The 22,889-nt window shown below is 38.0% G+C and overlaps 1 protein-coding gene across 1 annotated transcript; it reads left to right on the forward strand.

The window, feature by feature from the left end:
- The first annotated feature begins 644 nt into the window (after nt 1-644).
- Nucleotides 645-21,791, forward strand: znf1035 (zinc finger protein 1035). Its single transcript, XM_043261615.1, has 4 exons — nt 645-1,314; nt 2,035-2,106; nt 12,748-12,801; nt 12,898-21,791. The coding sequence occupies exon 4, from the start codon at nt 12,934-12,936 to the stop codon at nt 21,031-21,033; it is 8,100 nt and encodes a 2,699-aa protein (XP_043117550.1). The 5' UTR covers nt 645-1,314; nt 2,035-2,106; nt 12,748-12,801; nt 12,898-12,933; the 3' UTR covers nt 21,034-21,791.
- The last annotated feature ends 1,098 nt before the right edge of the window (nt 21,792-22,889 follow it).

Raw genomic sequence — 22,889 nt, forward strand, 5'->3', positions numbered from 1 at the left:
GCACAACACTGTGTTAAGGTAAACTGGTATAAGAGATACTAACTGGTTGCCAAAGTCTGTAGCCTACCAATGTAAATGCAATCTTATATTTTGGTAATACACGTCAATATACTTAACTACATAATATAGACCCCATGTTCTCTATTTTTAAGAACATGACCAGAATGTATTTTTTACAGAATTTTACTTTTTTCATGTTTAATTGTCTATTTTAACTATGAGTGACAACTCTCTAGTATTGTATCTGTGACTCTGGAAGGTACAACTCTGGGAATAAGAGCGAGCTGGGATTAAGTCTAAAAAAATGGAATCCATTTAAGGATATGGCTAAAGTGTTGTGGTCAATCTAGAACAGTCAACAAGAAGACTAGGGGGAAAATGAAAAATGTTTCAGTCTCTGAACAAAAGGGAGCCTTTCTCTAGGTGGTGCATGCATGTATCTTTGCTAGGACCTCCCTTGGGGTTAATAGATAAGCATTTACATCAGGTGAGCATACAACTTGCCATGAAATGAGGAAGTGAATGAATGGTCTCAGTATCAGGTTTGTTAAATATATATAATTATTTTATTTTAAGACTCTCCATATTAATCTGATGCATCACCTTAAATCTTAAGCAAGAGGAACCACTTTAAAGTATATCATTAGTTGTTTATTACAATTGCCTTTTTCAAATGTGTTTACAATAGGTTACTAGGTGCAAAGGTGTGGTTGGCTCCAAAATCAATTTGGTTGCATTTTTGTCCCTGAACATTATTTTACAGCAGCATGGTAACTATGGAGTATCTCAAAGAAACAAATAAGAGGATAGGTGGTGTAGATTCTTGGACCTCTGGGTAAACTTACGCCCTCAAGTTCTTTGACAAGAATCTGTAAGGTCCAAGACTGCACCCTGCAACAGTTTCAAGGGCATGGTATTGGATGGTCGACAGAATATCTAACAAGCTCCTCCCACAACATCGGCAGCCATTTTAAGGTACGTTCCTTAGATACCATGCGCAAAAATGTTTCCACACGTTGGACATTGAAATGGAGGCCCGTAGAACTGGAGGCGGGTCTTTCTCCCCATTCGCAGTCGTCTCATAGGTTCCAGTCGTCGGGTGTCACGAAATATCCCGGGTTGAGCCACATTGTTTGGTGAATGTGCACTGAGTTGGGCTAACATCGAACCATTGAAACTTTTAAATAATAAACGGTGTTACAAGCATCTTTTACTTGAAGTGAAAGTTTTGGAATATCCTGCGTGCGCATTGCGCAACGGGGAAGGTGCAGTCGTACAAAGGAAAACGGCAGCAGCAGGAAGCCGAACGCGACGGTGAGTACGAACAGTTCTTAAGGGGAATGGGCTCACAGGGAGAAGCTTGTGCCGCTTTACGGCGTAATTAAACGATACCATATTACTGGGCGTATATTGCAGTAGATACGATTTAAAACTAGAATTAGGATGCTGGGTTTCGTTGTTCCTCTGATCGCGAGTTCTTGTTTGTGTGCTCGGACACCAGGTTTCAAGCATGCAGCCCATTTTGTTTTGTGACGTTGGACGTCCATGTTCCTAGCCAGCCAGCCATCCAGCTTAGCTTCGTGTCGTGCGTTTCTCTTTTAGATTGCTCTGCTAGCATTACGTAAACAAGCAAATAACAACTCAAATGACACCACGAACATTTTATGCATGCACACGGGTGTAGTTACTAAACGTTACTGTACTTGACACCTATGATCATTTACTGACTAGTCGTAGATTTTCGTCTTAGGGACACTTGCATCACTTTAAAACAGCCACCTTGTTGTCAATGTACAGTTAGCCAGTAGAGACTCATACTGCATCGTTTATTGTGCAAGGTTACCATGGTGAACCTATTTAATATCAAAACATGTATATCTCGTTTAAAGAATATATATATATATATATATATATATATATATATATATATATATATATATATATATATATATATATATAACGTCGTTTACAGTTTTTAAGTTTTCTCTCTTAGAAATAAATGCTACATAATGATGTTAGCCTTTACTTTTACAGCTTGGAAGACCAAGGACAAAACGGTGATGACAAGATTGAGTTTGCTTTTGGAATGTATACTAGCATATTAGGGTGAGTAGACTTTTATTCATTTTGTTGGCTGTTTTTAATTATTCACAATGTGTGTATATATATATATATATATATATATATATATATATATATATATATATATATATATATATTATAGCTTATCGAATTTATGAGTATTTAGTTGCTTTCATGCACAAATAAGGATGATTTTCCCAGTTGGGAATGAGGAATTATTGTTGCATTGATCTTATTTTACAAAATAGCATGTACAAACACTTTGCCTACTCTGTCAAACCAGTGCCTTATTACATTACTGTATGTGTGTGTGTATATATATATATATATGTATATGTATATATATATGTATATATATATATATGTATATATATATGTGTATATATATGTGTATATATATATATATATATGTATATATATATATATATATATATATATATATGTGTATATATGTATATATATATATATGTATATGTATATGTATATGTATATATATATATATATATATATATATATATATATATATATATATATATATATATATATATATAAGTTAGTGAGTTATTACAGATCTTACAGTAAGGTCACTGGTGGCATACTGCATCCAACATGTGAATCACATTAAAGTGACTTGAATGCACTGGTTTGTGTACAGACCAAGACAGCATTGGTTGTTTAGAATAGTCTTAATACAGATAGATTGTACTAGTGCTCTCTGTAAACATATCCTCATAAAAAACAACAACAACAACCTTTAAATGAAAAGAACTTAAAATATTCTAATATTTATAGCAGTCACCGCATAAAAGCCATTGGGCAGGTTGCATCATGGGGGCTGCCATGTTGATATCATGTGGCCAGCTATCTACTAATTGCTTAACCTCTGTAGAGTACTTATTACAAGACACTTTTGTTCTAGCGATGCCAAAGTCACTTGATTGTCAGACAATGCGTGAACTGATTAATGAATATTGTGTATGTTGCTTTAGACAGTAAATTAATTATAGAAAATAAGTCCACACTGCTATGTTTTTAAATCCAAGATGACACCATATTGTTTTATTTGCTTATTATAAGCTTCATTGCATAATAGATTATTAACAAAAAACATTACCCTCTGACTATGAATTGTTTCACAGCTACTGCATATGCTACGTGAAAGCATTGCTGCAGTAGGCTCATTTTGTGCTGTTACATATGAGCAATGGTATTGTGCCTTTATTATTACAGTTTAGTATGATTTTTTTAATTAAAGTGGCTTTAAATTACAGTTCAGCATATAGATCTTATTTAAACTGTTATACTTCATTTTTCGTCATATTTTCTCATATCGCAATGTGCTGCACTGCAAAAATAGTGCCAACATTTTACAATCTGTGAATGTAGTAACATGTTAATGAAACGTGCGTTCGAAGTTTGTTAAATACGCCAGGGCTTGTTGTGGGCTGCGTGGGGCCCGTAGCGCTGTATATCTTGTTTAATTTAACTTTTTACTCAAAAATATTAATGTAGGCTACCTGAAAATATTTATTTAATGTGTTCATTTATGTCCAATATTTAGTATTAAACTGATGGTCTTTAAAATCACCAAACAGTTATGAAATAGCCTGTAACAAGTACAGAAAGTCCACCTTCTAATACATGATAGTATAGTGTATCGGCGATATCGGATGATATGAAAAATGACTGTATCGCCCAATCCTAGTGCAGAATGCAATTAATTTATACTTGAAATTGTGAAAATAGTTCTTCTGATATGTATCTTTCAATCTCTTTACTTAACTGTTACTGGTTCAATGGTTCACAAATCTCATAGATTGGATCATATTAAGGTTTATGAATGGTTGTCATAATTTTTTTGAATCGGCAAGAAAACTTTACAAAGTGCTTCTTCAGCACCACAGCAAAAACTACTAACCTAAGAAAGTTGAAGAAACAAGTGAATAGCGATAAGAACACTATTAACAACTATTACACACAAATTACAAGTGTACATAAATAAACAATGTTACAAATTTAAAAAAAAAGATCTGTAGTGTTCCGGAATAGAAATGTAGTAAGTGTAAAATAAACGAAATGTTCACTGACCAGCTAACTAAACCGAGATCATAATCACTGCTGATTTGCTTGCAATTCTGAATGCGATATTGCATAGCTCATGCTCTCTTTATATGTAAACAAGCTGGTACTGGTCCCTGTCCCCTTTTCCTGTGTTTTTACAGCTAATTTCTCAGATACTTTCTCAGATATAGGTTTTAATTGTTATTATCTATCGTGCTAAAAATATGCATTTTAAACCAAATTAGTTTAAACTTCTGATGTACGCAGAAAGCATCCGTCACGCGGCATGCGAGTACTAAACAAAGTCCATGTCTTATTGTGCTTAAACTGTCAAATACACATTTGTAAAAAATGTTACTCAAACAGTTGGTAATGTATGTGAAGGGAAAGAAACTGTATTTTTATATTAGATCTATGGCATCAGTGAATACAGTGCATACAGTGAATAAATCAATAAATCCACTGCTCTCTTGTCTCCTCTGAGACTGGGACTCCAATTCTGTGCTTGTCAGTGCAGCCGAAGACAGAACCGTTCACCATGGCATTAAAACTTGGACACTGTTGTCCCTTTCGAAAACACAATGGTGGAGCCGTGGGTGGAAACTTGGAAATTAAGGGCTGGTAATATTATAATAAGATCTATTTTCTATGTCAGGGGGAGCAAAATCTGAGTGACCTGTTTTTCACAAGCTTTCTGAAAAAGGCTTACCAAAAATTCTTGCTGGATTAGTCTATCTCAGGTTTTCTGGGATATACCATTTTAAACTTGGAAAATGTTAGATTTTCATGATGTCCCCTTTAATCGGTCCTGCTTTGTGCATGGGAGTTTTATCATATTGATATAGATATGACCCATCCTAAGCTTTTTCAACATCGCACATCTGCAATGTAATTGTATGCAGCATTAAGATTTGTCATCTGAGGTAGGCGCCGGTAGCTTCACAGGCAGCACATTGACATTCGAGTTCGAGTCCTTACTCGCAGACCTTTCCCAATCCTGTCTTCCTATTTCTCTACTGCTTCACTTCCCTGTCAACTATGATCTATCCTTTCATATCAAAGGCATGGGCCATGGCATTGAAAATTTAAAATTTTGAATCATAAACAATGGTCTATTAAGGTAGAGATTCCACCCATCCACCAATTTACCCTGCCCTGCTAGAACGTTGGTATATAGGACTGGCACAGCAAAAGAGTGCATCAAAGGCATATGGTGGTTCTACCTATGAGCATCCTTCTGAAACCTAGTGAACTGATGCATGTACATGCTGCAGCAATCTTGAGTCCTCAGAATTGCAAACTGAAGGTGTCCATTAAGGTGTAATATCAAATCACAATAGTTATGTGATCACAATGTTCTATAGCAATATTGATTTCGCACACAATGTTGGGATAGCCGATTTGCCTATGATCCCAACCCTAGTGCTTATATTGTAAGTTCTGTTTCTTGTTTGTTTCATACTATACATATCAGTAATGTACATTCTTGGATTAATTCTCAATGTTATTTTGTGCGTTGTTCGTGGTTTGTAGTGTCATAAGACTTCTTCACTGCTTGGTGAATGGATAGCCTTGGGTTTTATGCCTGCAGGGGCAGTTGTGACCCAATGCATGTTGAGGCTCACTGCTCAATGCTGCTGGATCTTTCTCTGTGTGTGAATTAGGGAGTCATTATGATTGGTTTTGTCCAACAGGAACATTTTGGGACATTTTCTTACTCACTCATACTTATTATTTTTGGTGAGGTGGGTTGTGCATGCTTAACCTGGACTCAAATGTTCTATTATGCTGTATGTTAATTGTTCTTGTTATATTGGTAGGTATTCTGGAAAGCAGGTTATGTGAAAAACCTAGGGTGCATTACAGTTAACTTTTTTTTTCTTCCCTGTCTCATGTCGATTTCAGATGTATGTAAACCCTTGCAATGGACTGAATTAGATATCCTAAGCCAGTCTACGAGGGCATTCAATCTGGACCCTGCTCTGTGTCTTATTTTAAGTGCTCTCCTGTCACTCAGACTTCCATAACATACACATACAGAAACACACACACAGGGGTGCATGCAGCAGTGTTTACCAACATTTTTGAAAGACAAAGTGCATAGCAGCTAATAACATTTTGGATAATCCTTAGCTTTCATTCAAAAGAATAATGCTACCATTTTGCCCTGTGAGTATAGGATCTTGGCGTCCCAAATGTGGCTTGTCTTTCTCGACCAACAGACTTGGCAGCGGCATATTTAAGGGACCAAACAGCAGCAGACTTGTGAATAAATGAATGAATAAATAACGTTTCCAAAAAACACTAACTGTTTACTGTCTAGGCATGTGAACATGAATACAGTTTGTCTGTAAATATGCACATAGTTTGTTACACAGATGGACATTTGTGCTGCATGATATAACTTAATTTGTTGCAGTTATGATTCAATATTTCTGCTATTCACTTGAAGTGACTACAGGTTACATTTGAAGTACTATACTATGCCAGATATAGAAAACATTGAAATAAGAAGAGCTTTATTGGGCATTTTGTTGAATAAAATGCAGTACTGAATGTAGGAGTTAAGAGTGTAAATATAAATATTAAAAAAGACTGTTCACATATATACTTATCACTTGGAGTAAATGCAGTGTGCAACATGGCACAATATTCCCGCCTTCTAAGTGAAAGGGCCAATCGTTTATTGGTAAGGTCATTGCATCATTGCAGCAGCTGTTATTAGCTCCAGTTCGCATAGAAACCTGCGGCTACAGCCAATGGCTGAAGCAGCAAAGAACCAATCTGTGACAGAGTAGAGAAAAAACCTTGGGAGAAACCAGGCTCAGTTGGGGGGCCAATTCTCATCTGGTTAGATGAATCATAAGTTCAATTCCAATTGCAGCAAAGTTACATTGTGAAAGGTCTGCTTCCCATGGTTTTGTCCGGATGGCCATCTATGTGATGAGGTCTTCACTAGGTATCTGTCATTGGGTCTTCTCTAGATGTCCTGGTCTCTTTTGACGTTCAGGGCTGTAGAGGTCGTCTCTACTAAAGGAGTGGATCACTGGCAAACCTTGAAATATAGATAAATATTCTCTGCATTTGAGTGGCTTTGCTGCTAGACGCAAAGAAAGCTGTAGGAGGAAACTGTCATTTTTCCATCACCCACCCTGATGTCCAGGGCATCTTAGATGTGTTTCTGAAGAGATCTATTGCATCTGACCTTTGGTCACTCCTCACCCAAATAATAACTATCAAATTCTTCAAAAATATCCACATAAGGATGTAAAATTCAAAGTTTATCTATGTTTGACCAACCAGAATCTTGCATACCTATGTATTAATGCAATTAGTGACCTCTGTTGGAGTATAATTACTGGTGGTTCTAAGATGTAAGCAGTGCGGCCTACAAACTCTATTGTGAGTGCTGAACTGACTTCTGCTGATGAAACTGCAAACCATTTTCTTTAGTAAATGTTTCTTTTTCTTGAGCATATCTCTGACTCCTGGTCTTCATTCAGCATACCTGTTCCTGGGGTCTTAACTGTTTATCCCCAACACTAGGTGCTGATCACCATCTGCTCTGGATATGGACTGGATCCAGGTAGCAGCAGAGGTCATTTGATTTGTATACAAACTGGATCTGGTGGCTAAAAGGACCTCTGGAAAAAAAAAAGAAAAACAGACCTTAATATGTATATGACATTCTTTTGTAAAAAAACAAAGTCATTAGATGTTTGGTCTTGTTTGAGTCTTGTTAGTATTTGGAGTTAAGATCCAGCCCTAATGTGCTTCTGGCACCATACATGTATTCGTGCGAATCCGAATCATCACGGTACGGGTATCTCGGTTTGGTGCATGCAGTCTTTACAATGAATACAGGCAACCACCCTCCACCCCAACCAGCGGTAATTCAACACTGTTTGATTTAAAGCCCCTAGACAGTGAACATAGGCTGATTCTGTACAAGTCTCTGGCACAGACTGAGAAAGGAGTATACTTTAAAGACTTACGCATTCATCTCTTTGTGAAATGGAGCTTTATTCTCTCTTTATCCTACCTCTGTCAAGCTATTATTTTTTCATGTAAATTAAATTGATATTTCCTTCTCCAATTACTTGCTTTTGTCAAATATAAGGGTTATTGCCTGTCCTGTTCATGGACAGCCACTTTTCTACAGGTTCCCCCTCAATATTAAACTGCCTAATTCAACTATTTTCTGGGATTAGTAGAATTTTCAGACTAGATTGGACCTCTGCAGGAAGATGGTTATTCAGGAGCAGGATTAGACGCCATTACTCTGGTCTTGCAGATGAAATGTGTGATTCCTTCCTTCTAGTTAGTTTTGGAGGCTTTGCAAGCATAATTTCTAGATGTTTTATTTAGAATTTGGCTGGATCCAAATCTTGGAAGTGGATCATACATTGCATCCTGGACAGTGCAGAGCTGTAGATATTGTTTCTACAACCAGGACCAGTGCAACATTTGATTGACAGCCCTTGGGCTGGGTTTGAAGTTCTATACTTTTTTTTTTTTTTTTTTTTTTAGGCACTGACCGAATTGCCTCGATGCAACTGAATATCAAAAATGTCTCGCCCTTCGGTGTTAAATTTCGATACCTAAGAGGTTAATCTAGTCAGCTTCTGTAAGTCAATAAATGCCCTGATATACTTCAAACAAGCTTCGTTTTTATTCTTATTGAGGGCTAAAAGAAATTTGAAAAGGCTGAGCGATGGTATACAGTTTCCAAACATCAGAATGTGCTGCTGGAGGCAGGGTTTAGATGAATGTAAACATGACGTGACGTTAGCACTTGCCCTATAAGTTTGATTAAAAAACAAAGGTTTATTTGTGTACATTTTTAATTAGCTTTGAAAGAAGAATACCAATGACAGCAGCAGTATGGTGTAATATTCATTTGCTTGCTACCTTTCCTGTCATTCTTTTCATTTCTCTACATTGCTTTTTGCATAACTCCAGGTCATTGACACAGCTAGGTTGAAACTCTGCAGGAAGAGTTTATTTGTTTTTTTTTGTTGGAAATTTATTTGTTGGAATTAATTGCTTTTCTGAACTTTAAAAGTCTATCTGCGAGCGATTTGTACTGGTCTAGATGTATATTTGTGGCAGCTCAGCTATGTATATATTTATATGCTCCCTTGCCTGACCTCGGCTGAATGAGAAATTAACTGGTAAGAAAAAATCCAGCATCAAAGAAGGTGGAGTTTCTGAACACGCCCACTAATTGTGTAACTGCCTTGAACCAATGGTAGCTTAAAGGTGTTTAGGAGCTAAAACAAACTCCACAAAAAGTTTGCTTTGGTGAGCTGATTCGAACTGCCACAACAAACTTAGTTTTGGCCTAATTTTGTTTGAGATTGTCATTTCAGTTTGTCCTTCGATTTAGTTTGAAGTATATCGGGGCCTTAAGCAGTCAGCACTTATTGTGTTTGACTAGAAGTGGCACCACACAGATCAGATATTTGACATCCACAAGATCCACTTGATGAATTAAATTAAATGCGGTGTTTTTCAGGGTATACCCAGGGTGCTGAAATCCAATTGGGTAAACTGGCAGTAAGCAGGTTTCGTAAACCAAAACATTCCGGCCCAGAAGCACATTTTCAAAGGGGCTCATCTTGGCATAGATTGTTGAATCTGATTAGACTATTAGCATCTGTAGCTCAAAATTTTTTAGAGAGTTTTGATTATTAAAACTGCACTCTTCTGTGGTTACATTGGTTACAGACTGACGGAAAATAAAAAAAATATTTTTCTAGGCCAATTTAACTATTAACCATACTCTAATTCTGGCGTAATAATCATGAACTATTAAGGTATGTCATATTTAACAGGCATTCGTGGTCCATGCATCTTTTGTTACTTAAAACTTGACTCTTGTTTAGTTTGTGTACCAAAACTGATTTAGTGATATGGTTAATATTGATATAATATAAATATAACGATATGATTAGGAACTATACTCCCTTTCTGGTGTAATAAACAAGTAGGTTTGCTGCCATACTATTGGCCACAGCAGGCGCAGTGATATCACGTTGCGCCTGTGGAAAATAGTCTTCAGCTTGCAATACACGGTCCCTGTGCAAGCAAGAGGGTCTGGCTGTTTTCAGGTGCTGTGTAATATCACTGCGCCTGTTGCGGCCATGGTACGGCAGCAAATTTACGTGATCTGCTTTCTCTCCTGCTTTGCTTCCTGTCATAATAAAGGCAAAAGGGTTAAAAATAAATCTTTACCAAAAAAAAGTGTCAGTCCTGGCCCCATAATCTCATCACTGAGGGTCTTCAAGCTGCTTAGCACCCTCTACAACCCCCATAGATCTCAGCCTAGGAAGTGGACTTTGAAGTTCACCTTGAAGAGAAGTCTTGAAATCCTGAAATGAAGATAGCTGGCACTGACCTTTTATGAGGAAGCCTTCTAGAGAAAATGCTATTTATCATGTCAGCATATGCTTCTCCTAGACTGGCATTGAGAACCAACTGTTGGAAGGTGCCAATGGTAAGATGATCAGTGGATCTCATCACAAGACTAGTTTTAGAAGACAGCTGGGATCGAATGGAAAACTCTTTATGAGATTTGCATAAACTCTATTAAATGTTATGTGGATTTGTTCACTGCTGGTGAGATGCTGCTCTGGGTCATTTGTGTTTTTAAGCCGCCTAAGTTTAATTTATGAACTTCATTATGATTTCATGCTGTTTGGTCTGTATTGACCCTCTGCTAGTTCTGGACTGGATCTGGTCTACCATTAGAGTGTGTGGGGTATGCTAAATGTGTTACCGAAGGTGCAGAAGGAACTAAATAGACTATTGGAAAGTCCAACCACTATTCTTTGCATTATTCATTGTTTGTATAACAAGCACTTATATCCTGCTATTCAACAGTTATACAACCCTTCATTTTGTCATGGTACATAATATGGTGTGAATGATGTAATGATGCTATAATATGTTGTTAAGACAAAACTTAAATAACAATTTCCAGGCAATCTTCCAGTGGATACGTTGTAACTGCAGCAGACCACACATTCCTGTTTGCTAAATAGATAGCAAACACTACTGTGAATACAGGCTCAACCAAGCCTGATCATGCAGGGTGACCATCTTGTTTGAGTCTGGAGTCATATATTAATCAGTTTTAAAATTTGTTAAATGTAGGCTTAAGAATCAGGGTCGTCATATAACTTACGATTAGGTTTATGTTAGGTTTATGGGTAGGTATAAGTTTGGACCATGATTTTGAGCAGGAATGTTCATGCAGGTTATTTAAAAAATTTTAATAAACAAATAAAACAACAATTTGGAGTACTTCTCTTCAAATCTTGTAGCTTTCTGATCATTTGTGGGGTTTATTGCCAGTTGTAATAGGAATTCTTCCTAACTGGATAATGGGACACGAATGTAGATGAATTCAAGTTTAAGTTCTTTTCCCCCTTAAGGTTGAATATAATCTGACCTCAATCCAAAGCACTGCACCTTTTGAGTTAAAAAGGCTCCCATAGTTGTGTTATGAGAAAACTGCTATATTTGCTATATTTGCTAGCCAAATGATACATGTAAAAAGCCTGCAATCGCTTTCCCATACACAGTGTTTTTAAGTTTTGCCTTATTTTTACCTAAAGTTAGTCTTATTTTCTGTGCAGTGGAAATGTCATTTACCATGCTATGTATAAGAGCATGCACTCTCTGTGGGATTCATGTTCCGTTAGTTAGCACTATTAAACACAAATTTAGTTTTGTTGACCATTTACAAAAAAGAAATTATCTTTCCTGGTGTGAATACACCCTAAGAAATTTGCCATATTTTGCCCTAAAATTTGACGGTTGTACGGTTGTATCTCTTTCGAGAGAGAGATATACTACTCTAAATACATAACTGACAGTATGTACATCAGTTACATTTAAAAATGCAAGTGCATTTAACCGCAGCTGCAAACAGCCGCTTCCAAAAAAGTCTGTGCTATGAATCTTGCCATGTGCAAATGACGTTGCTGTCAACCGGCTTGTTTTTTTTTTTAGTACCCAACGTTGGTGTGTATGAAAACTTTTTTAAATGGTACTTGGAAATAGTTCACTCAATTGCCCTAGTACTTTAGTACTGTACTTTGGTGAGAAAGTCCCTTATTTGGACCTCTCTGGAGAGGTGACGCTACAGTCTGTATGTAGACCACAAATGTATGCTTTCACCTGGACTTGTTTCTTTGTAATTATTTGAGACACAAAATGGATTCAGAACCAACAAAATGTTATGTTGTGGTGTTTCTTGATGGTGCCTGGCTGTGCTGCTTCTTTTCTCTGAGCTATGCTTTATACCTTTTGGCATCCCCATACTCTGTCTAGTATTGTTTGTTGCTGCAAGCATTCTGTGTACCTCAACAAGCACTGCTCTTTTTCCCACCTAACTCAAGCACTGGAAAAACACTGATGTAGTTTACTCTTGATGTTCTATTCCTCAAAATGGTGGTAATAGCAGCTACTACTGGTCCTCATGTAATGTCAACATTAGGGAGCAACTCCTTCATTTAGTTCATGAGAACAGATTTTGTCAGTGATCATGGTTTGTATGCTTATTTTTTTAAATTGATTTTCTTTTTCTTTATGCAGATCTTTGGTCAAATCAGCAATAATGTTCCCACTGATATGTAGTGGATAAGTGGGGTGAGCATTTAACTTTCTCTTATTGACTTATTGTCTTTCTCTTATATACTTATAAACGTGTGCTTTTTGGTAATCGCATGGACATTTGTCTTTCAGAGGTAGGAGAATTAGCCCTTGGAGGAGAACACCAGGATGGCTCAAACATGGAATGCACTTCAGCAAGCACAGATTCTGTCTAACCATAGCCCGGACAATTCTATTGGAAGTATGGACTGTAATGGAATGCCAGTGGAACCGGACGAGAGCTTTGCTCATGAGATAGAAGAGTTAATTGAGAAGGAGAACTTACAAAGCATGATGGATTTGCAAGACATTGCTGAATCAGACATAAAAGATTTGGAGTCTGATTCTCTGCAGCACACATGCTATGAATCATCTTGGCAAGATGTAATGGGTTCAGACGACCTTGAACAAGATAAGCCAGGGGATGAAGGAGAAAATGATGGTAATGTGATACCCTATCCCTTGCCTAACTCTGTAGAGGTTGAATCCATACTGGAAGCACATTCTGACAAGGCTGTATTAGAACCTGCTTTTGAGACGAATGCTAGTCTTGTTGAATATTCAGATATTAGCAGCTGCTCTGACACGGAAGGAAATTTTGATTGCAATTTAAGTTCATCCATTGATGTTAACATGGGTGGCATCCAGGCTGGGCAGCCTTCAGATGAAGGAGACCTGAATTCAAGTATGCACTTACCTTCTGCTGAGGTCAATAGTATTGTGGAAGCAGGTTTGAGTGAAATAAAACAACAGAAGGACACTGGACCTCCAGTGACCCCAGGCAAAAGCAGTGATTGTGTAAACCATACTGGCAGTGACTGTAGTGAGGGGCCACTTCTTACAAATGCAGAAGTGTCTTGTATGGATGTACAAGGTTTGGACCATATGATTAGTGCAGTACCTTTGTCAAAAGAAGGGCAAATTTTGGAAAGGGAGATGACTTGTGATTTGGAATGTTTTTTGGATCACTGCAAAGAGCTTGGTACCTCTCAGGATGGTTCCAATTGTGCCTCAAATCATGCAAATATTGATGCTTCTTTGACTTCTAATGGGGGTGAAAACACTTGTCCAACCATAGATTCAAGTATTTGCCAACTGGAAAGGACAACCCCAGTTGCTGAAAACATGTCAAAACCTGAACTTGAAAAGACACCTGTGATTTCTGGTGACGGAAAAGGTCCACTTGGTGACTACCAATTAGATTTAATGGATCCAAATCCTGAAAATAAATCCTCAAAGCCCAACTGTCAAGAAACAATTAAGATATATGGCAATGAAAAAGATTATTTTGATGGCTCCTTATTGGAAAGCAATCAACCAGGTCCTGAAAGCCCATCCACAAAACCCGACTTTCAAGAGATAATTGGGGTATCTGGACATGGAAAAAAATCTCATTACAGCTGTCAAATGGAGAGCAAAAAACCCCATCCTAAAACCACATCCTCAAAATCTGTCCATGGAAATTCTGTTCAGCTAAATGCGAAATGCTTTACATCTGATGAAGAACAAGTTGAGCGGAGTAGTTTTGGGTTCCTTGAGTCTTGTTTTGGTTTAAGTAGTGCAGTGCAGAACACTAAGCAACTGAAACACATGGAACCTGCACATGTAAACAAAGTCAATGAGTGTAGTCTGTTTAATTACAGTGCTTTTGAATCTAAAAATAAGATGGATGAGGGAACTGATGTACCAAAAGATCCACCACTACTTGGCACAGACCAAATGTCCAAGGACTTCCTAGATCCTGGACAGCAAAAATTTCTGACTGACATTGGTACCATTACAAGCAAAGATTCTTTATCACATTTAAGGACCCAAAAGAGAAAAATGCAGCCTGTTGTTCTCCTTAAGACAACTGAGAAAAAAACTGGAAAGAAATATCATTGCTTTGAGTGCCAAGAGTCAACACAAAGTGTAGATGATCTAATTGAACACTACCACTGCTTGCATTCTACTCATAACTCTCAGTATTGTCTCTCTTGTGAAAGTTACTTAACTGGTGGTATATTGACAGAAAAACATGTCTGTGGAAAAGTCGAGCTTAATGACAAGAAAAAATCATCCCTCTTGTATACCAAAGTGCTTACTGAGAAGAAGGCAAAGTTCATATGTAGGTACTGTAAAAAAGCCTTTGTTCGACAACCATATCATGAAGAACATGAGCTTAAGCATAGAGTTGTCACACAACATAGATGTGACCGTTGCGGATTATACTTTCCTAATGCTCACAAATGTCAAGGTCACAAGCGTAAAGTAGCATGCACACCTTTGATACTAGACCCTTTTTTACAGACTGCAGATTACTCTGAATCAATCCCTGAAAAGAACGACATACCAGATGTGGTGGAAACAGTAGGCTCCAATGTAGAACTTCGTAATTGCTTTGTGAAGCTAATGGATGTGTGCAAGACAAGCCAATCACCTGAACGAATGCATTGTCACATTTGTGGCAAGAATTTCAGACTCCGAGCGCAATTGAATGCACACCTTAGATCACACTCGGATGAGAAGCCCTTCAAGTGTGACAACTGTGAAAAAGCATTCAAATATACTTGGAATCTTAACAAACATAAAAGAGAGCAATGTTCTCAAAAGATTGTCCCACATGAAAAATCTTCGCTTTCAGATAGCAACTTCCCGCAAAAGTTTAAATGTCCAATCTGTTTTCGCATTTTCAAGTACTCGTACAATCGGACGCGTCATTTGCGGCACCAGTGTCTCAAAGAATACATGAAAAAAGGCAAAGGAAGGATTGGTGACAAGTATCGCTGCCCTTTGTGTAAAGATATGTTTACTGTGGCTGGCAACCGCAATAGACACATTAAGCAAACTTGCATTAAGCTTAAACTCTATAGAGCCAAAGGAAAGGTAAAGAACAAAAAAGAGTTAGAGGAACTTAACTGTACCGAAAAAAAGGACAAAGAGTCACCATTGACTACATCCGTACAAAAAACATCACGGTACAAATGCACTTTCTGTCCATCTGAGTATTCTAGCAAGTCTGGTTACTACAACCATTTAGCAAAGCACAAATTGCTTGGACATTGCAAAAAGGCAGTCAAACACAAACATGCTAATGCTGCTGATTTGAAAAAAGAAGAAAGTGCTGATAAAGGCACAAGACTTTCTTTCTCCTGTCGCTTCTGTGGAAGAGCCTTTGCTTCACCTGACTCTTTAAAAAAGCACTTACGACTTCATAAAGGAAACAAACCTTTTCGCTGTTTAGACTGTGGCAAAAATTTTGCCAGGCATGGGCACCTAATGGCTCATAAAAATGTGCACAGACGGAATGTACAATGTTCAGTCTGCTGGGAAGTTCTGCCGTCAATTGGAGATTTGTTAAAACACAGACAGTCCCATCCTAAAAAAGGCATGCTTAAATGCCCTGATTGCCCTTTGGAGTTCAAGTTTCCAGTATTTCTGCTTCGACATGTGGCTGTGCATGAGAGGAGACGCAAACTTAAGGAACTTCTCCCTTCAAAGGACCAAGCTACACCTCACAAGGTAGAAGAAATTTACAAAGAGGAGTTCAAATGTGGTCTCTGTCAAGAAGCCTTTGTTGACTCAAAGGCACTTAGTGAGCATTGTTTGACTCATATGCCTGGACCTTCTGCATCCAAATGTCAGTTCTGCAAACACCATTTCTCAAGTCGTGCTGGACTTATTCGTCACATCCGCCTTCACACAGGTGAAAAGCCTTTTCCCTGTCTAACTTGTGGCAGGCACTTTCATAGAAAGGAAGTTCTTAAATTGCATCAGGAAAAATGTCAAATAGAGGAACGGCCTCCATTACAAACGTCAAGTACAAAGCAAATAAAGGCTGAACATAGTCTTGACACTGATTTGAAAAAGACCGGCAAAGCCTATAATTGCTCATACTGCCCACATTCATTTCGTTTTCCAAACAATTTAAAACTCCATGAGAGGGCACACTTGGCAAAGACAGTATTTCCTTGTTCAAAGTGTGGGAAGTTTTACAGAAAACGAAAATTTAAAGATCACGTTGAACTCTGCAATGGAGACAAGATGAAACCTGCTTGCAGAAAATGTGGGAAAATTTTTACTCGAAAAAACTATAGAAATTCTCACGAAAAACAGTGCAAGGGCATGCAGAACAAAACTGAAACCAAAACAGGAAAAGGAACAAATGAGAACTGCAAATTTCAGCAGCAATGTCCAAAATGCTTTAAATGTTTCAGATCTAGCATTTTCCTCCAGAGACACATATCTCTTCATTCAAAGGAAACTGCATATTCATGCATGCATTGTGGACAGAAATTTGACAGTGAGGATCGATATTTGCAACATGAAGCTTTTTGTGATGGTGTGTCCAAGGAGAGTTTAGGAGGATCAATGTTTGCTGAATTAAAGAATCAGAAAGACATCACTGTAGTTCCTGGAGAAAGTGGTGAGTCATTTAAGTGCAAATTTTGCACCAAGTCATTCTTGAGAGCCAGATACCTAAGGCGTCACATTCTCACTCATACAGAGGTCAAGCCATACCGGTGCAAGACTTGTGAAAGTTGTTACTCACGATATGATTATTTAAAACTGCACCAAACCCGCTGCAGAGGAAAGCGCCAACTCGAGGTACGAGTTGAAAAGATGAGTCTCAACAGCTTAAGCACAAGTCCCCAAAGTAAAACCCAGGAAGATGGTGACTCATTGAAATGCAAAGTTTGCTCAAAGCAGTTGTCCACCCTCAGTGATCTGAAGCGTCATATGTCCATGCTCCACATTACCGATAAACCTTTTCCCTGCAAAAGATGCGGCAAAACTTACAGTTCTAAGAAGACTTTAAGGAGGCACAATGTCTCAATCAGATGCAAAAAGATTTCAAAGGAAAGTGTGGCACCTGTCAAGAATGATGTTCAAACCCAACCATGCAGAGAAACATCCAAACTTCTGCAACGTATACAGGTGCACTATATGAATAAATTTAAATACCAATGCGAGTATTGCCCTCGACGCTTTAAACTATCGGGGCAGCTAAAGGTACATCTACGTCTTCATACAGGGGAAAAACCATATGGCTGTGCCAACTGTGGAGAGCATTTCATCCGAACAGACTATTTGAAACGGCACTTCGCTAAATGCAGCGGTAAGGGAGAAAATCATGAGAAAATTCTTTGTGATAAGTGTGGTGACCTGTTCACCCAGGATGCGCTGTATGTACATCAGAAGACTTGTGTCATTAGCTCAAAATCATCCGAATCATCTCAACAGGTAAATGATAAAGTCAAGAACCCCACCAAGATTAAAAGTTTTTCCTGTGCTAACTGTAGTGAACGATTTTTATTGTTCTCACAACTCCAGCAACATTTTTTAGCAAAGCATAGATCTGATCAGCCACAACATAAAATCAATCAGCAGCAATTGGTATCCGGTCATGTGCAAGTCATAAAACAAGAGCAGGTCGATGAGGGGTATGGACAGAACCAAGAAAGCAGCAGTGAGATAAATGTGCTGGAGCAACGTGCATGTTCAAACACAGAGGTTATAAAGCCTCTTAAATGCCCACATTGCACCATGCGTTTTTCCAGGAGCACTGGCCTTGGTATGCACATGCGCATACATAAGGGAGTTTACCCACTTTCTTGCACAAAATGTCATGTTGGTTTTTGGACCAGAAAGACAATGGAGAAACACAGGAGAAAATGTACAGGCCACACACTTATCTCAAATAATGGGTCTGCAATTGAAAGTGGGGGTGACTTAAATGACACCGTTCTAGTATTTAACAAGGGTTCTAATACAACAGGAACTGGAGTACTACAGACTAAATTCTCATGTAAAGATCAGGACCAGGACAATGAGGCAGAGAAAGGGGATGTATCTGTTCACAAGTATCAGTGTTCTGAGTGTGATCAGAGTTTTACTGATGGACTGAGACTTATAAGTCATTTGGAGGAACATGGCCGTGAGGATCAAGAGCGCAGATCTGACATCCACAGATGCTATGTGTGCAATAAAGTCTTTGCTCAAGCTGGTACATTGCAAAGGCATATGAAAATGCAACATAATGAAAAGATGAATTATACTTGTGAAATTTGTTGCAAGAATTTTCGTTTTCCATCTGACCTGGACATTCATAGATCTTGTCATGACCCCAGTCGTCCCTTTGCCTGTAATTATTGTAAGATGCGTTTTTTGACTGCTAAAGCCCTGACTATTCACCAAAGGATGGCTCATTTGCATGCACAACCATCCAACTCAAACGAATCTAGTGTGAAAGCTAGAGCGGAGCAGCCTGAAATATATAGGTGTGAGCCATGTGACAAAACCTATACAATAAAAAGGTCATACATGAAGCACTGCAAAATAAAACACAAAGAGGACGTTATCGAAACCTTGGCTGATAACGAATTGAAAAGATCTTCTGGTAGTGCAAGTCAGGAATCAGATGAGGAAGACTCCAGAAATTTTGAAGATGAAGACGACAGTGACAATGACTCTGATTCAGCACCGTACTTTCCTTGCCATGTTTGTGGTAAAACATTCTTAACATCAGAAAGTCTTGAAGATCATCAAAGATGTCATCTTGGCGAGAAACCCTTTGAATGTGAAGAATGTGGCAAGTGCTTTTTTCAGCTTGTGAACTTGCAACAACATCAACGGTGCCACAAAGCGGAGTTTCAGTGTCAAATGTGTGGTAAAGGTTTTGTCTCACTCTTCAGCCTGCGCAAACACAAGCAAGCGCATATCAAAAAGAGTCCGCACCGTTGTACCAAGTGTAACCTGAGCTTTACACGCTCTACGGAATTAGTTGAGCACATGGTTACCCATCGTGATGAGAACTTTCCATGTGACCTTTGTGATGAAACCTTTTCCTGCAAAACAAGTCGAGCAGAACATCGCAAGATGCACACAGAGCAAGAAGAAGAGCTTCCGCCGTTGATTCCCCCCAACCCACCTCAAACAGTTCAAGTAACTCCTGCCATTACAAGTAACATTGAGCAGTACAAGTATCGCTGTGGAATTTGTCAAGTAAGATTTCCAGATCCAGAACAGCTCTCGGAACATGGCTGCAATCCAGCAAAAGAGCGACCATACTCCTGTCCTGAATGCAACAAGCATTTTTTACATGGTTCACACCTGAAAAAGCATCAGCTCAGTCATCAGTTGACGGGTCCACGGTCTTATCAATGTAATCACTGCAGCATGAGCTTCACCCACCACCACCTTTTTCTCACTCATTTACAAAGCCATGGGAATGAAAAGGCTTCCAAGGACACCAACTTTCCTACCAGTGAAAAGATCCGTGTGGAACCTGTGAAGCGTGACAAAATTTACCAGTGCCCCATATGTCCAGAGAGTTTTTACCAAGCTTTGGACCTTGCGAATCACCTCTCTGTTCATTCTCACATGTGCAGTGTTTGTAATATGACTTTTCCCACTAAGAAAGACCTTGATGAACATGAACAATGCCATTTGACTGCTGCTACTCAGTATGAATGCACAGAATGTGGGGACAGCTTTCTTGGAAGTGATGCTTTCCGCAAACACCACTGTAGTAACAGAAATGTGAGCTTTTCAAAAAAACACTGTTCAGAGCTATCTACCTCTTCCTCCAAGAAGCAGAGTTCAGGCACTCGTTTTCAAATGGGTGAAGAAGAAGAAGAGGTTGATGTTGGAGAAGACTTCATAATTTGTCCTATCTGTAAAAGACGTTTCTCCTCCAACAGCAGTTTAACGGAGCATCATAAAAAGCATCATGAGGATCCACGCCCATTCAAGTGCTTGGTTTGTAAAAAAGGCTTTACGAAGAAACGTTACCTAACACAGCACCAGCAGATACACAGTGAACGCCCTTACCAGTGTGAAGTGTGCTCAGAATCCTTTAAAACAGAACCAGCTCTTGTAACTCACAGTAAACTGCACGATGCAAAAAGGCAACACCAATGCCCAATATGCAGCAGAACATACCTTACATCAAATGATCTTGCAAAACATAAAAGAAAACAACATGCTGAACATCAAAGCCTGAGTGAGGACAACCGAGAATACCGGTGTGATATGTGCTATAAATCCTTCACCATGTTTGCTCATTTGCAAAAGCATCAAGAAAGCCATGTAGGACAAGTGGTCTATGAATGCACAGAGTGTGACAAAGCCTTTGCTTTTCTAAATCTTTTGGAGGAACATCAGAGGACTCATGGTGCTGCTTCTACAGAATCTCTTCAGTCGCAATCACCAACTCAGTTTCCCTATCAAAGCTCAGTAAATGAATGAAGGTTAAATTACTGATGACTCAGTTTCCTGCAATGCAGGTTATTCAAAATCATTCAGTTTTCTGAACGTTATTTGTTAAAATAAACTGTACATAAAATTCATTGTTTTTACATAGGCCTAACTGCTTTTATCCACTTTGAAATACGATATTGGTGTTTTACCCTAGTTCAGAACTGGTCTGTTAATGTTCATATAATATACTCTGACCTACAGTTCTGTGAACTGCTCACAAATTTTTCTTTGTACAGTACTTAGACTGACGTAAATTTAAATGTATGTGATCTAGATGATGTATGGAACTATAGGCATATGTGCATGAATGAAGTTGTTGGGAGATGTTGATGTTCCACAGTACAGTTCACAATGATGTATAGTAAATCCTGCATCATTCCTTCATTTTTGACCTTGCTTTAAATATCCTTATGAAGCTTAGATATGTAGAATAATGTTCATATTTCATAGTTATGATCAGCAATGTTATATTTTTTTTGTGTGTAAACATTTAAGGTCATGTTAAGGGGTTATTACACAGGTTATACTGTATATGATGTAAATGCCTTTTGAGTTCTATTACATAATCCAGATTAACCTTTTTCTTGAGAAAAGTCTAACTTCAATGGCTTCCCTCAAAATTAAACTCCATTCTGTATGTTTTAATCTACCTTATTGTTGATTCATGTCTATTAAAACTGATGTTTAGTTTTACTTTTATATGGCAATGTTGAGAATTCCTTCAAATAGTAAAAACGTTTACATTTGCTGTGTGTTTGAGCAGTTTCTTTAACTTTTGGAATGATTTGAGGTAGCAAGTCACAATGAACCACATTTTATATCCACCAAAATAATTCATAATAAAGGAATGGTTAATAGCTTGGTATACATCTTTTTCAAAGTGTATATTACTGAGATACAGGATCATTCTCATACTGGCAGTTAGGTTTTGCTGTAATGACTGGAAAGCAGCCTCACTGTCCGTTATGTGATAAAATACCCAAATAAAGTTCCCATATTAGATGCGACAAAAAAAATCGACTTACTCAGAAACATAAATTAGCCATGTTAAAGCGTATTGATCTATGATGTTTTGAGTCAAGTTTCATACCTATTTAAGGTCACATTGCTTTTTGGTCCTTCAATACGTAGGTCTTCATCCCTGTTCCTGGGGACCCACTGTCCTGCAGAGTTTAGCTACAGCCGTAATCAAGTTCCTTTAGACTGCTCAAAAATACAAAGGCTGAAGCAGGTTGGAAATAAACTTTGCAGGACTGTTGGTGCCCAGGAGCAGGTTTGAAGACCTTTGCTTTAATATTACTAATTATGATTATAGAGACATTAGATTAGGAATTTCAGCATCTCTTTTAAATTACAGCCCCTACTGAGGTGTATTTTGTAATTGTGAATCTAACAGTTCAATATCTAAAGGTCAAGAGCTTCTTAAGACATTTGACTTTTGAAGGTTCAGAGTGTGTAGAAAATATGGCCTTGGTATCTCAGTATACAAGTATACATTAAAAGTAAAACTCACCAGTTACTTCAGCTTTGTCTTTCATAAATATTTTTAAATGGATTGAATTAAGAAAACTTTATGTATAGTTTCTCTAATAGTCATCTTTAAAATGATCAACTATTAATTATATATATATATATATATATATATATATATATATATATATATATATGTGTGTGTGTGTGTGTGTGTGTGTGTGTGTGTGTGTGTGTATAACCACCACATGATCATCAATAGTTGGTTAAAAGAGTAGTTCAGCTCTGCTGAACAGCAATGTCTTTTTTATTACTCAAATATGTGAAACTAAATTTAATCAGATATGTGTCCATACACTGACTATAATTGCAGA

The sequence above is a fragment of the Puntigrus tetrazona genome, chromosome 16, assembly GCF_018831695.1.
Source record: "Puntigrus tetrazona isolate hp1 chromosome 16, ASM1883169v1, whole genome shotgun sequence".
Taxonomy (NCBI): domain Eukaryota; kingdom Metazoa; phylum Chordata; class Actinopteri; order Cypriniformes; family Cyprinidae; genus Puntigrus; species Puntigrus tetrazona.